This window comes from Eumetopias jubatus, unplaced genomic scaffold, assembly GCF_037043125.1.
Source record: "Eumetopias jubatus isolate StellerSeaLion01/CBP00866 unplaced genomic scaffold, mEumJub1_p1.0 scaffold_6, whole genome shotgun sequence".
In the NCBI taxonomy this organism is placed as follows: Eukaryota; Metazoa; Chordata; class Mammalia; order Carnivora; family Otariidae; genus Eumetopias; species Eumetopias jubatus.
The window spans coordinates 26,757,796-26,770,955 of record NW_028274812.1 but is presented as its reverse complement, the minus strand read 5'-3'; the positions used below and the strand labels follow the sequence as shown (position 1 = coordinate 26,770,955).

Below are 13,160 nucleotides of genomic sequence, written 5' to 3'. Positions count from 1 at the left end.
TAGTGAATCCCAGTGCTACCAAATCACACTACAGTACTTCGTATGTTTAATAGGATATGTCATACATCATGTCCCATCATATAAAGGATGACATTTATGTATATATTCTTTTCGACATTATTATTATCTGCTGACTCATTTTCAATGTGACAAGAGCCTTGTCTTCTCAGGGATAAGGATTTTTTATTTTCTCCACACATTTGGGAGAGGGCTACTTAGAGGGGCCCAGTGCAATGCGCAGAGGGATAGAAACTAGTCCACAAAGAAAAGACTTCCCTCAGATGGGAGCATCATGGTAAGTAAACAGCTATCTGAGAATTGAGAAACTACAATTCCACTTTCCAGAAGGCCTTTGGATGTTGTCTCAGTAATGTCAATTTGCCACCAAGGGACTCTATACTCCTGGATACTCAAACTTACACAATCACGCTGCAGCCAAACCACCTCTGTCTAATAACTGGGTCCCATTATAAACTCAATTTTCCTCCTCTTAGCATCAGTAAAAGGTTGGAAGTGTATCTGGATAAAGAAAGACAAATCTCATGGGTGGGGAATTTGGGTAGATGCCAGTCAAAAAGGGTACAAGCCTTCAGTTAGAAGTTGAATAAGGTCTGGGAATCTAATGTACAGCATTGTGACTTTGTTGTTTTGTTTTTTTCGTATGACCAATCTAATGTACAACATTGTGACTACAATTAACACTATTGTGTTGTGTGCTTAAAATCTGCTAAGATAGTAAAATTTAAGCATTTTTACCACATGCAAAAGAAAGGTAACTCATATATGTATGTCAGGGGTGCCTGGGTGGCTCAGTTGGTTAAGCATCTGCCTTTGGCTCAGGTCATGATCCAGGGTCCTGGGCTCCCTGCTCAGTGAGGAGTCTGCTTCTCCCTCTCCCTCTGCCCCTACCCCCTCCACTTGTGCTCTCTTGCTCACGCTCTCTCTCTCAAATAAATAAAATCTTTAAAAAAATCATATACATATGTCACATCATCACACTTTAAATATATACAATTTTATTTGTCAATTATAATTTCAATAAGCCTGAAAAAAATTTTAAAATAAGAACAGAACAAAATCCTCACTACATAATTCATTTTCTAATTTCTATTTTCCTTACTCATGTCAATGAGAAAAAAATAAAGGTTTATAAAATTAAAAACCAGATCAATTTTGAAGTAGCTGCTTTTCCTTATTACTGTAAGAGAACTTCTTTGTGTATTTTGAGTCCCAAGGAACTAATGTGTGAAAGTATTTTTAAAGAAACAAGAAAAAACATTCTCAAGAAAGAAACAAACAAACAAAAAAAAACACCTGGGGTCCCATCTTCATCAGAAGACTAAAACATTATGGTAGTAATCTCCCATTTTTGATTAACTATTAACACTTCCATCCTTTTCTCCGATGTTATTTATTTGAGGATGGACAACAAATTTTGAATAATGTTCTCTAAACAATAGCACATTTATATATTGACCTAACTCTGCTGACATTTCTTAGATTAATTAAAAATGGTTTCTAACCTAAAACATGTCCGTCAAACTCTAAGTCAATAGTACTAAATAAAATGAAAAAAAAATGTAAGTCAAAATCTCCCTACATTTTTATTCTTTCATGGGCATCTATTCCTGAGAAAATATATTTATCTTAAGTAGTTTGCATATATCCTAAGAGATGGCTGAGAGAAAGGACCACACATATGAAACAGCATCTCTACAGTGAATTGACCAGTGCTATAATATTAAAGTGCTGCCTCTGTTCAATTTTTCTGAAAAACACTGACCACTTGGTGAAACAGTGGCATTTGCCTATTGTACTTAGAGCCCTTTATTTATTCATTTATTTATTGGAATTTGACTGGGTTCTTGGTCATACGAAAAAAACAAAACAACAAAGGTAAGACTTTCATTTTTTCTATCCAAAAGAGAATATTCAAAATGCACTAACAGACTGACTGTGACCCTCTAATGAATTCCTTGAATCCTGACCTTACCTTTTTAAACAAATTTTAGACTAATTCTAGACTTGCAGAAAAGTTGCAAAGGTGACAGTGAGAATTCCTTGTGAACCCTTTACCTAGCTTCTTGTAATGTTGACGAGTTATGTAATCACGGCACCTTTGTCAAGAGTAAGAAATCAATTTGGGACATTATTAACTGACACCAGATTTTATTCTGATTTCACCAGTTTTTCAATTTATGTCCTTTTTCTGTTCTGGGACCCAATTCAGGAGCCCACGTTGAATTGGGAAGCCTTACCTTTTGATCTGTTTCTTCATCTTCATCTTGATAATCCTCGTAGAGTGGGCTGGCATTGGCTGCAAAGGTGGGCCCCTGGGAGTAGTACTGAGAACTTCGGTAGCCATCCCGCCTCAGTTTGTCGCATTCTACAGAGGACACAGGCCAGGGAGGGGAGAAAGGACATTAAAAACCTGGATTTGTTTACTCCTCTTTCTCTACCTCTTCTAGTAATATTTGCCTAGGTATTAAGATTTCAAAGAAATACTATTAATAATAAAAATGATGATAAAAACAACTAAGAGGGCCGCCTGGGTGGCTCAGTCAGTTTAAGCATCCAACTCTTGATTTTGGCTCAGGTCATGATCTTAGGGTGGTGAGACAGAGCCCCACGCTCCACGCTCAGCATGAAGTCAGCTTGAGATTCTTTCTCTTCCTCTCCCTCTGCTCCTCCCTCACTTGTGCGCTCTCTAACATACATACATACATACATACATACACAAAATTAAAAAAGAAAAAAAACAAAGAATTACTAAAACACTGATTACACATTATATACCCTCTTCATCTATTTTAACAGGATTTCCTTTAGACTTCACAACAGCCCTCTGAGTCAGGTTTAAGGTAATCAAATTATTTGCTCAGTAATGTTATGCAGATAAGCAATGGACTCAGAATTTATACCCAGGGTCTTAATGAGTATAATTTTTGATATACAGCAAATATATAACTCCTCATCAAAAAATACAAGCAATTCTCATGCTATGCTTCTTTCCTAGACTCATCAGCTGGAAGTGACATGAGAAATCATGGATAACAATGCCCTCATTTTATTTTTAGTTCTCAACTTAACTTTGATGCCAAACAGGCTATAATCATTGAGCGGAATTTAATATGAGGCCAGGTGGCAGTCTGAGATGTCTGCCAGTCTACAGAGAAATGCCTAGCACCAGAAGGTGGAAGGAAACTAAGGAAGGTGCTTGCTTCCCAGAGGGGCTGGGGCCACTGGCTGCTCAGAGACTAGTGACTCTCTTCGAGGAGGAACCATTGTGCTAATTACTCGAATCAGTGGGGGCAAGTGTAGCAAGAAAAGTCTTGATGGCTTTTTAAAGCCCCAGGAGATTTCCTATTACCCAGACAGCACCTTAGAGAAGCATTTGCCTTGCAAAAGGGTTCACTCACCACAGGGTACCTTTAAATATCCAGCTTGCTAAAGGAGTATGAAATGTGTTTGGTTTTGGAAGAGTTTACTTTTTGCCCAGCTTGAAAAAACCATGCACCTAATGGCACAGAACTAAAGTAGGGCATCTTCAGAGTGCCTTTGTAACACTAGGATCTATGAATCTCCCTCAGAGAGGAGATGAACTGTCGCTTAAGTGAAAGGATAAAAATTCTCCAACGGGGGGGGGGGGGGGGTGGGTGGGGTGGGGTGGGGAATCCTTACTCTCCTTTGCTACCTCACAGTGGGAGTGAGTAGAGAGTTTCCCATCCAGAACTGCAAACCAGATTTTTTTAAAACCACAGGAAATAGTCATGAGAATCTTTCAGAATGCCAAACTAACTTTAAAATTGCATTGCATAATCACAAGACAGCTAATTACTATTACTTCAGTTACTTAGGGGCTAACTAATTTGTGGGCTCGTCTGTCAACCACTATTAATATTGAGTAAAATGGAAAGATTTTTTTTTTAATTCTGAAATTTCCAGAACACAGCTTATTTTTTTAACACAGTTTATTTTTTAATGAGGATTTACTCATAATAATATAACCCTTTCCAGTGAGAAATATCTTCCCATTTCTCCAATATTTATGATTTCTCTAAAACTTTTAAATAAAACAATTATACTCTCCTACAGAGAGAATATTACACAAAGCATAATTAGTAGTTTTCTGTGAAAAGTTTTGGGATTCTGTAAGTATCTGATTTTATTTTAATTACCTTAATGCTAGAATGAAAAAAATACTCACTTTACATCTCATTAAATGTAATTTGGTGTTGCAAATTAACTTTTCTGTGGTCCTATAAACTGTAGTCTCCTAAGGACTCAGGGTGAATCCTGTATAACAAACCAATAAAAACCGTTACCACTTTAACAGGAACATACCTCAACATAATATAGGCCATATGTGAAAAACCCACAGTTAACATCACACTCAATGGTGAAAAACTGACAGTTTTTCCTCTAAGGTCAGGAACAAGAGAAGAATGTCCACTTTTATTCAACATGGTACTGGAAGTCCTTGCCACAGCAATCAGATAAGAAAAAGAAATAAAAAGCATCCAAAATGGTAAAGAAGAAGTGAAACTTTCCCTGTTTGCAGAAAACATGGTACTATATATAGAAAGCCCTAAATACTACACCAAAAAAACTACTAGAACTGATAAATGAATTAAGTCACAGGATACAAAATTGAGAAAATCTGTTACAACATTCTACACACTAATGAGGAAGTAGCAGAAAGAGAAATTAAGAAAACAATCCCATTTACAGTGCACCAAAAAAGAATAAAATACCTAGGAATAAACTTAATCAAGTTCATGAAAGACCCGTATTCTGAAAACAATAATACACTGATAAGAGAGTGAAGACGACACAAACAAATGGGAAGATATTCCATGCTCATGAATTGGGAGAACCAATATTGTTTAAAAAAAAAAAAAAAAGTCTATTACTACCCAAAGTAACCTACAGATTTAATTCATTCCCTTTCAAAATACCAACAGCATTTTTCACAGAACAAATAATCCTAAAATTTGCATGGAACTACAAAAGACCCCCAAAGAGCCAAACCAATCTTGAAAAAGAAGAACAAAACTGGAAGTATCACAATCCCAGATTTCAAGATATACGACAAAGCTATAGTAATCAAAACAGTATGGTACTGGCACAAAAGTAGACATATAGATCAATGGAACAGGATAAACAGTACAGAAATAAACCCATACTTTTATGGTCAGTTAATCCTTGACAAAGGAGGCAAGAATATACAATGGGAAAAAGACAGTCTCTTTAACAAATGGTGCTGGGAAAACTGGACAGCTAACGTGCGAAAGAATGAAATGGGACCACTTTCTTACACCACATGCAAAAATAAACTCAAAATGGATTAAAGACCTAACTGTGAGACCTGAAATCATAAAATTCCTAGAAGAAAACTGTGGCAGCAATTTCTTTGACATTGGCCGTAAAAACATTTTTCTAGCTATGTCTCCTCTGGCAAGGGAAAAAATGCAAAATTAAACTTTTGGGAGTACATCAAAATAAAAAGCTTTTGCACAGTGAAGGAAATCATCAACAAAACAAAAAGGCAACCTACTGAATGGGAGATGTTTGTAAATGATAACTCTGGTAAGTGGTTAATATCCAAAATATATAAAGAACTTATACAATTCAACAGAAACCCCCAAATATTATCCAATTAAAAATGGGCAGAGGACATATACAGACATTTTTCCAAAGAAGACATAGATGGACAGACACAGGGAAAGATGCTCAACATCACTCACCATCAAGGAAATGCAAATCAAAATTACAATGAGATATTACTTCACACCTGTCAGAATGGCTAAAATCAAAACTCAAGAAACAATGAGTGTTGGTGAGGACATGCAGAAAAAGGAACCTGCATGCACTGCTGGTGGGAATGCAAACTGCAAAATGCAAACTGGTGCAGCCACTGTAGAAAACAGCCCCTATATGTGGAATTTAAGAAACAAAACAAATGGGGGTGCCTGGGTGGCTTAGTCATTAAGTGTCTGCCTTCGGCTCGGGTCATGATCCTGGGGTCCTGGAATCGAGCCCCACATTGGCCCCCCTGCCCCTCTCCCACTCCCCCTGCTGTGTTCCTTCTCTCGCTGTCTCTCTCTCTGTCAAATAAATAAATAAAATCTTTAAAAAAAAAAAAAAGAAAAGAAATAATTGAACAAAGAATCAAAGAGAAAAACAAAAAAACAGACTTAAACATAGAGAACAAACTGGTAGTTGCCAGAGGGGAGTTGGGTTGGGATGGGTAAAACAGATGAAGGAATTAAGAGTACATCTATTGTGATGAGCACTGAAGTAATGTATAGAATTGCTGAATCATTATATTGTACACTTAAAACTAATATAACACTGTATTTTAATTATACTTGAAATAAAAAATAAAAAATGAAATGCAGTCAGCCACACATTCACACAGAAACAAAAACTGTAACCACTTGTAGCTACTTATAATTCACTGTTTTCAAATACTTGACAAACAAAACAAAATACAAAGTGAAGGCCCCTTTTATTTACTTTTTAATTTTTTTTTCAAATATTTTATTTTTAAGTAATCTCTATACCTAATGTAGGGATCGAACTCAACAATTCCTAGATCAAGAATTACACACACACACTCTACCCACTGAGCCAGCCAGGCCCCTCAAGCCAAGGCCCTTTTAAACTAAGTCAAATTGGTCTTTTTCCCTGATTAATGGACACTATAAGAAGAATAAGTTTAAAATGACAACATTTTATAATACTGAAAATCTTTTTACATCCTGGGAGCAGTTACCATGTGAGGTTGTGTTTTGAAAGGATTCCTTGCTAGAAAATAAGGAGGGGCTGCTGGGCTGGATCATCTCTAAAAGTGATATTAGTTCTGATGTTTTTGGCAATATTAAAAACAGCTAAAATGACTTGATACATGTTAAGTCTTAAAAGACCAAAAGGTTGCAAAATTATTATCCATAAAACTATGAAAAATCTGGCAATTATCAGTACTTCTACCATCACCTTTTGAGTCTAGTTTAAAAGACAATACCTCTTTTTTCCACAATGAAGCTTGATCACGGGAATGTTTAAATAGTCCATGAAATAAGATGCTGGGTCTAAGGTGAAAGTAGGCAGTATACATTTATGGCGGACGACCATTTTCTGAAATCTAGTACAGTCATCAAATTCCATTGTCTCTTATCTTATTCCAACTCTAGGGAAAATCTAGGAAAATCTCCTTTTGTCAAGTTCCAACAGCTCTCAGTTTCTAAAACCATGGCTTTGTTCATTAAACGGAGTTTGTCTGAAGAGTGAGATATAAGAAGGTGCAAGCCATCACGAATAAACAAAGACTTTTCCAACACTCCACTGAGAGTAACTGTAAGGCAAAGCATAATTTAAAGCCAGTTATGGCAGCAGCTACAGGCTAGAAACGAGATACTCAGTGTAACAGAAGATCGATCTTGAACACATACTCCTCCTGCAACAGAAATCTGGAGTAAAACCGAGCTATTGTTCTCACAGTCCTGCTTGGATAAAGGTATCACTGTTCGTTGTGTCCTCTGGTTTCCCAACCACAAATTCCCTCCTCTTCCCTTTCATGTCAAACTATTTTCTTTAGCACAAGAACAGTGGGCAAACATTCCTTGGTAGGCCAAAGTTTTAAATATAGAAGAAAAAAAACAATGTCATAGCGCTGGATGGTGATCTAACCATCTTCTGAATTTAAACTTGCCTTGGCCTCCAAAGCTTCAGGCATTTGGCTATTCATTAGGCTTTTCATGTTAATATGTTAGACATGTTAAGAGAGTCTACTCCAAGATGCTTTAAAGAGTTATTTTCAAAATAATTTTCTCTGCTGGAAATCCTTGATAAATTTCCACTTTCCATGTTTTGCTTTTAAATTTATTTAATCAGTCACAATGAGCTAGAATACGCGGCCGTTATAAACAGTTCCAAAACCTCAGTGACTTAAGAAACTAGAAGAATCTTTGCCGCACATTCTGCTGGTACAAGCAGAACTAGCAGGGGCTCTGCCCACCACAGTCCCTGGGGGACCAGAAAGTGGGAAGTACTTGTGCTAACTGCTCACGTGGCAGCACAATGGGAATGTAGTGCTTCTCATGCTGGCTCCCGAAACTTCTGCCAGAAATAACCCCTGGTTTCTTAAGTCCCATTTCTTTGGACAAAACAAGCCATATGACCATATCTAACTTCAGAGGGGACAAGAAAGGGCAACCCTACCTCACGAGCAAGGGGGAAAATGAGACTATTCAAAACTGCTCCAATGACTCTTCCAAACGGAGAGTCAACACTGAATTGAAGATTTTCCAGATCCTTAGTACGCTTATTTAATGTTTACTTCCAATCCTTCTTGAATGAGGTTGAGAGGCTTTTGATGTGGAATTTGCAAGGGCAATGAAAAGCTACTCTCTGTGTTGTTGGAACAGGGAGTTAACCATTGGGAGGGACTCCACATGGAGGAGCAGTTGAGTGTCTGGAATCAAGATGGACCCAGCCCCACTTTGTACCTGTGTGGTCTAGGGGACAACATTTTAACCTGCTGGGTATTCAGATTCCACCTCTGTTAAGGCTGGGACATTACTCCAACTGGGAAGCTGTCATGAGACAAATATTTCAACAAGTATTTCTGAGTGCTCTGTTCTCTGAAGAACTGCAGGACTCTGGGCTTCTGGGACTCATGTCTAAGGTCCTGAGTTACCCTCTGTGGTGGGAAAGGCAGGATGTGGTAACGGCTCTCAGCAGACAAAGCAGTCACTGTTGCACAGGACCTGTGATGAGGGGCTCTGGACGAATACAGCACTGTTCCGACTGGCACTTCACACACACACGGAGTCATTTCCTCCTCACAATAACCCGAAGAGATGTGGACTGTGCTGTTCCACATTTGGCATACGAAAACTCTGAGAAACAAAAAGAAACTTGCTCCAAGTGACAGAGCCAACATCGGAATCCAGGCGCTCTGGCCCCAGAACTGGCGATCTTTCCTGAGGTTAACAACTCACAGCCGACTACAGTGCTGTGGTGAGCAACTACCCCCCCCCCCCCACTCCTCTTGGGACCATATTTAAGAACACTAGCCTTTATCTAGCAAATCAATGCTTTTGGTTTGGGGGCTTAGTGCCCTTAAGTTCTTTCCTAGAAAGAAAAGAGGTTAAACTAGTTCTATTATAGTTTTTTTCTCTACATTTACATTTTCATAAAAAAAAATGAGTATGAAATGAAGTCAGTCAGTAAAAGTTTATCTTAAGGAATACTGATACTCAAGGTCTTTCGAAATTAAGATTAGGGAAAGTCTCTTTTCCTTACGGGCAAAGCAGGTCTATAGGTGAAAATACTGTATCTCTTACAGAAGTAATGAAAACATTAGCAGACTCAGCATTTTAAGATGGAAAAGAAAATCCTTTGATTCCCTTCTGGAATTTATTTTATAAATTCTTAAATTATATTAATAATATATATTAGCACAGCCTGTATATTACCATCATCACTTCCCAAATCCTTACAGGTGATAGCAGCATAGGTCCTACTGGCCTGTCACGACAGCCGCCATGTTTGTGGGGAGCTCACTTCACTGTGCTCCTTCAGGACAGCTTAATCCAAATGCTGCCCACCTTCGAGGCTTACCTCAAATCCTATCTTCCACAAAGCCTTCCCCAGTCACTCCAGCCTTCCATGCTAGCCTGAATTTTTCAATACTGTAAGCCATATTGCATATTCCTCAGAACCTCTGGCATGCCTCACACAGTACAGAGGTTCAACTGATGTTCTTCATGAAAGAATAGCAAAGAGAAGGAGTGGGAGGTAAGGTAGCATCTACTGGCAAAGAGGCAGAATCAGTTACAAAAAGTCCTTAGTTCCTAAGCCAATTCTTTCTCCTCGGTAACTCATGTATTATGACTCCAAGGCAAAGCATGCCCATCCCAGATTTATCCATTAATTCACAAATATTTATGAAGCATCTACCACTTGCCAAGTACTTTGATAGGCACAGAAGCTTCTACAGTGAACAAAAATTCCTGTCCTCATGGAGCTTATACACTAATGAAAGCACAGACAACAAACAGAAAAAAACAGTAAACTATGTAATATGTTAGAAGGTCCTAAGTGCTAAGAGAAAAACAAAGCAAAGAAAGGAACAGGGAATGGCATTTGGATCGGGCCTCACTGAGTAGTGACAGCAAAGAAAGTAGGTTCCCATCACGCTGAGAAAGGGCTAGAGAAAAGTTTGGGGTGAGAATAGTAGGAGATGCAGTTGGACAGGTAAAGGAGGGGCTGACTACTTAGGGCCTTGAGGGTTGGAAGGACTCTGGCTTTCATCATGAAGCTGAGGGATAGCCTGTGGAGACTTGGAGCAGAGAAGTGACATGATCTTACTTGCATTTATCACCTTCTTCCTGCCTACCCACTTCCCTAAGATGCTAGGACTCAGCTGAAAACTACTCAGACACATAAATTCCAAATAAACCACAATAGGAGTTTGATTGTTACCTACAGGAGGAGAAAGCCAATCATTCCGTGATGCCAGGACAAGTACATGGACACTTTTACCACTGACTGGTATAACTCGCCATAGTTTGATTTTTTTTTCATAATTATAATTCTGTCAGAGAAAACATATACACAGTGAAAAATTAAATGAATTACAAAGATTCTGAAATATACTCAAAGAGAACAAAGTTCTTATCTTCAATAAATGGCTAATAAGTCTGACTTGCCTAAAGGAGAAGGAAAAGGGAGAGCTGTGGAAGGAGCTGAGACACTGAATGCGTAATGGGGTTTTCTATTCACCCAAGAAATGATGTGGTATAAGGGGATGCTAAAAGGATAAAAGTGAGAAGGTAGCTGCCTTGTTAGACTATGTGGAAAAGAAGGGCAGGAATGATGAAGGAAGAATCTGAAACAATTGTTGTGAAGGAAGAATCTGAAACAAGTGCTGCTGTAGTAAAAGCCAGAAGGATCAATTAAGAAGGTAATTTTGTCATTTTCTGGTCCTATGGGTAGTGTTGGGTGTGTGCAGGTATGAATTGCTAGGAAAATTTTGAAACATTCAAATTAAAAGCACAATTTTGGCATTTCACAACAGCAGAGCATTCCAGATGTACCATATTTTAAAATCTGAATGTGGTTTCTTTTTAACAGTATTCAATCTTTCATAATCCTCCTACTGTAATTCAAGGTCATTGAAATTGGGAGGACTCCACTTCCAAAATTAATTATAAAAATAATGGTCGTAAGGTGCTGTTTCAGTGAGAATGTCCTATGATGAACCATAGTCTAAAAAAGTTCTTTTTTCAGATCACTGATTTTTAAAGTCATTACCACTGACACTAAATAAATGAATTATTTTCTAAACTGAAGGCCCTTGGCCATCATTACTTGATTTGTGTTTCAAGTATTTCTGTGGGAACTGAAGGAGAACAAATCCTATCTGTGTCTTATGGATTATGAAACCCAGGTCTAAAGTTTCTGGAAGATCCAGGTCTTCAAACTTCTATCCCAGTTACTTATCCACCAGATTATCAACAACAGGGTAAAAGGCCAGTTCTATTATACATCTATTCCCAGGAATAGAGCACTGAGAACACATAAGACTATAAACATGTATGCTAAGAAAATCAATTCTAGTCCAACAGCTGTTTGGGGTATTATATAGCTAATTTAATTTGAACTTTCAGGTAAGTACATAGGAAAACTTTCCTGCACTTAAACATTACGCTTTGTAACCATCAGAGAATTTATTTTCTTAAGATAATTAAACCAAAATGCATTTTAAAACAGAAGGGATTTACCTTCTAAGGTCATTAATTTATTGGGTTTGGCAACACTGGGAAAAAATCATTCTCATACTGTAGTTTGGATTCTGCCTTGCCAATCAGGCATATTGGGTGTTCCCAAAATACATTTGGATTTTCTTGCAAATTCTTCAAGACAGCTGCACTTCAATTTATTTAAACTGTTTTTAAGAATCAAAAATTGGAATAATTAAGAGATTATAGACGTTCAAATGTTTTTAAGTTCCTTGGTTATTTGTAGCCTACCAAGTGAGTTGAAAAGCTGTGTTAAATCTTAAAGACACCGTGAATTTAATATAGATCTTGGATATTGATATGGATATTTTCCTAGATAATCTGATAGCAATTTTAAGTGACAGATTTCAAATAAACATGCTTTTTGGTTTAATATTAGACTAATGACTGGTTCTTTCCTCCTCTCCCCTCTTTAGAGTAAAAGTGTTTATGTGGTTATACAGTAATACTTGTAATGGCATAAGAGCATATTATTTATATATGAAGTAGTAAACTCAAATTTATCTTCCAACAAATGCATAGTTGGGCCCATAAGATCACTTCTTCGCCAATCATCACTTCAATGATACTTAGAACCCAAAGCACCATAAAACATAAAAGGATAAAGAATAAATACATGGCTTTAATGACTAAGCCCAAGCCCTTCTAAAGTTCTGAAAGCAAACGTCTCCTCTCTTAATGGTGCGTGTACAACAAAATATTCCAGGTGCTAGAGAATAACTGGCTTAACTGGGTAAGAAAGGAAGAAGGCCAATCAGAAAGTATGCCAACTGTCACCCAAGTGTCAAGGAAAAGGGAGCTCCCCCGAAGGGAATGAGTTTCAATTTGCTTAAGTCACCTTCTGCTAACAGCCAGAGAGAAGAACAGCAGCAGTCCAGAGCTCAAACTCTGAGAGTGAACAGTTGTATGTTCAAATCCTAGCTTGCAATGAGCTAGTGGAGCTGAAGGACTCCGTTCCAACTTTCAAGGGGCTTACAGCTTAGCTGACTGATAAACAAGCTCACATGACAATTGATAGAGCCATAGTTTTCCCTATTAAGGCGCCTCAGCATCACCCGGAGGGCTTCTTGAACCCATTGCTCGGCCCGCTTGCAGAGTGCCTGATTCAGCAGGTCTGGGGTAGGGCCAGAGAACCTGCATTTCTAGTAAATTTCCAAGTGATGCTAATGCTGCCGGTCTGGGAGCCACAGTATGAGAAAAGAGGGAAATATAATTAGGATCGGTTGACATTTCCTACATAGTCCAAGTGAGAAATGCCAAAAGGCCCAAGGGAAAAAGAGGGTTGATCTGTCTTAGTCTGTCACAAATGATCCACACTCACTAACAGAATAACTTCGGGGGAGAACAGGA

At 38.0% G+C, this 13,160-nt stretch overlaps 1 protein-coding gene across 1 annotated transcript in view; it reads right to left on the bottom strand.

The window, feature by feature from the left end:
* NHSL1 (NHS like 1) overlaps nucleotides 1–13,160 on the bottom strand; it is a 228,573-nt gene that overhangs the window by 37,869 nt on the left and 177,544 nt on the right. The window contains exon 3 of the mRNA XM_088023737.1: nucleotides 2,259–2,386. Within this exon, the coding sequence (XP_087879863.1) occupies nucleotides 2,259–2,386 (128 nt within the window). The remainder of the gene's footprint in view (nucleotides 1–2,258; nucleotides 2,387–13,160) is intronic.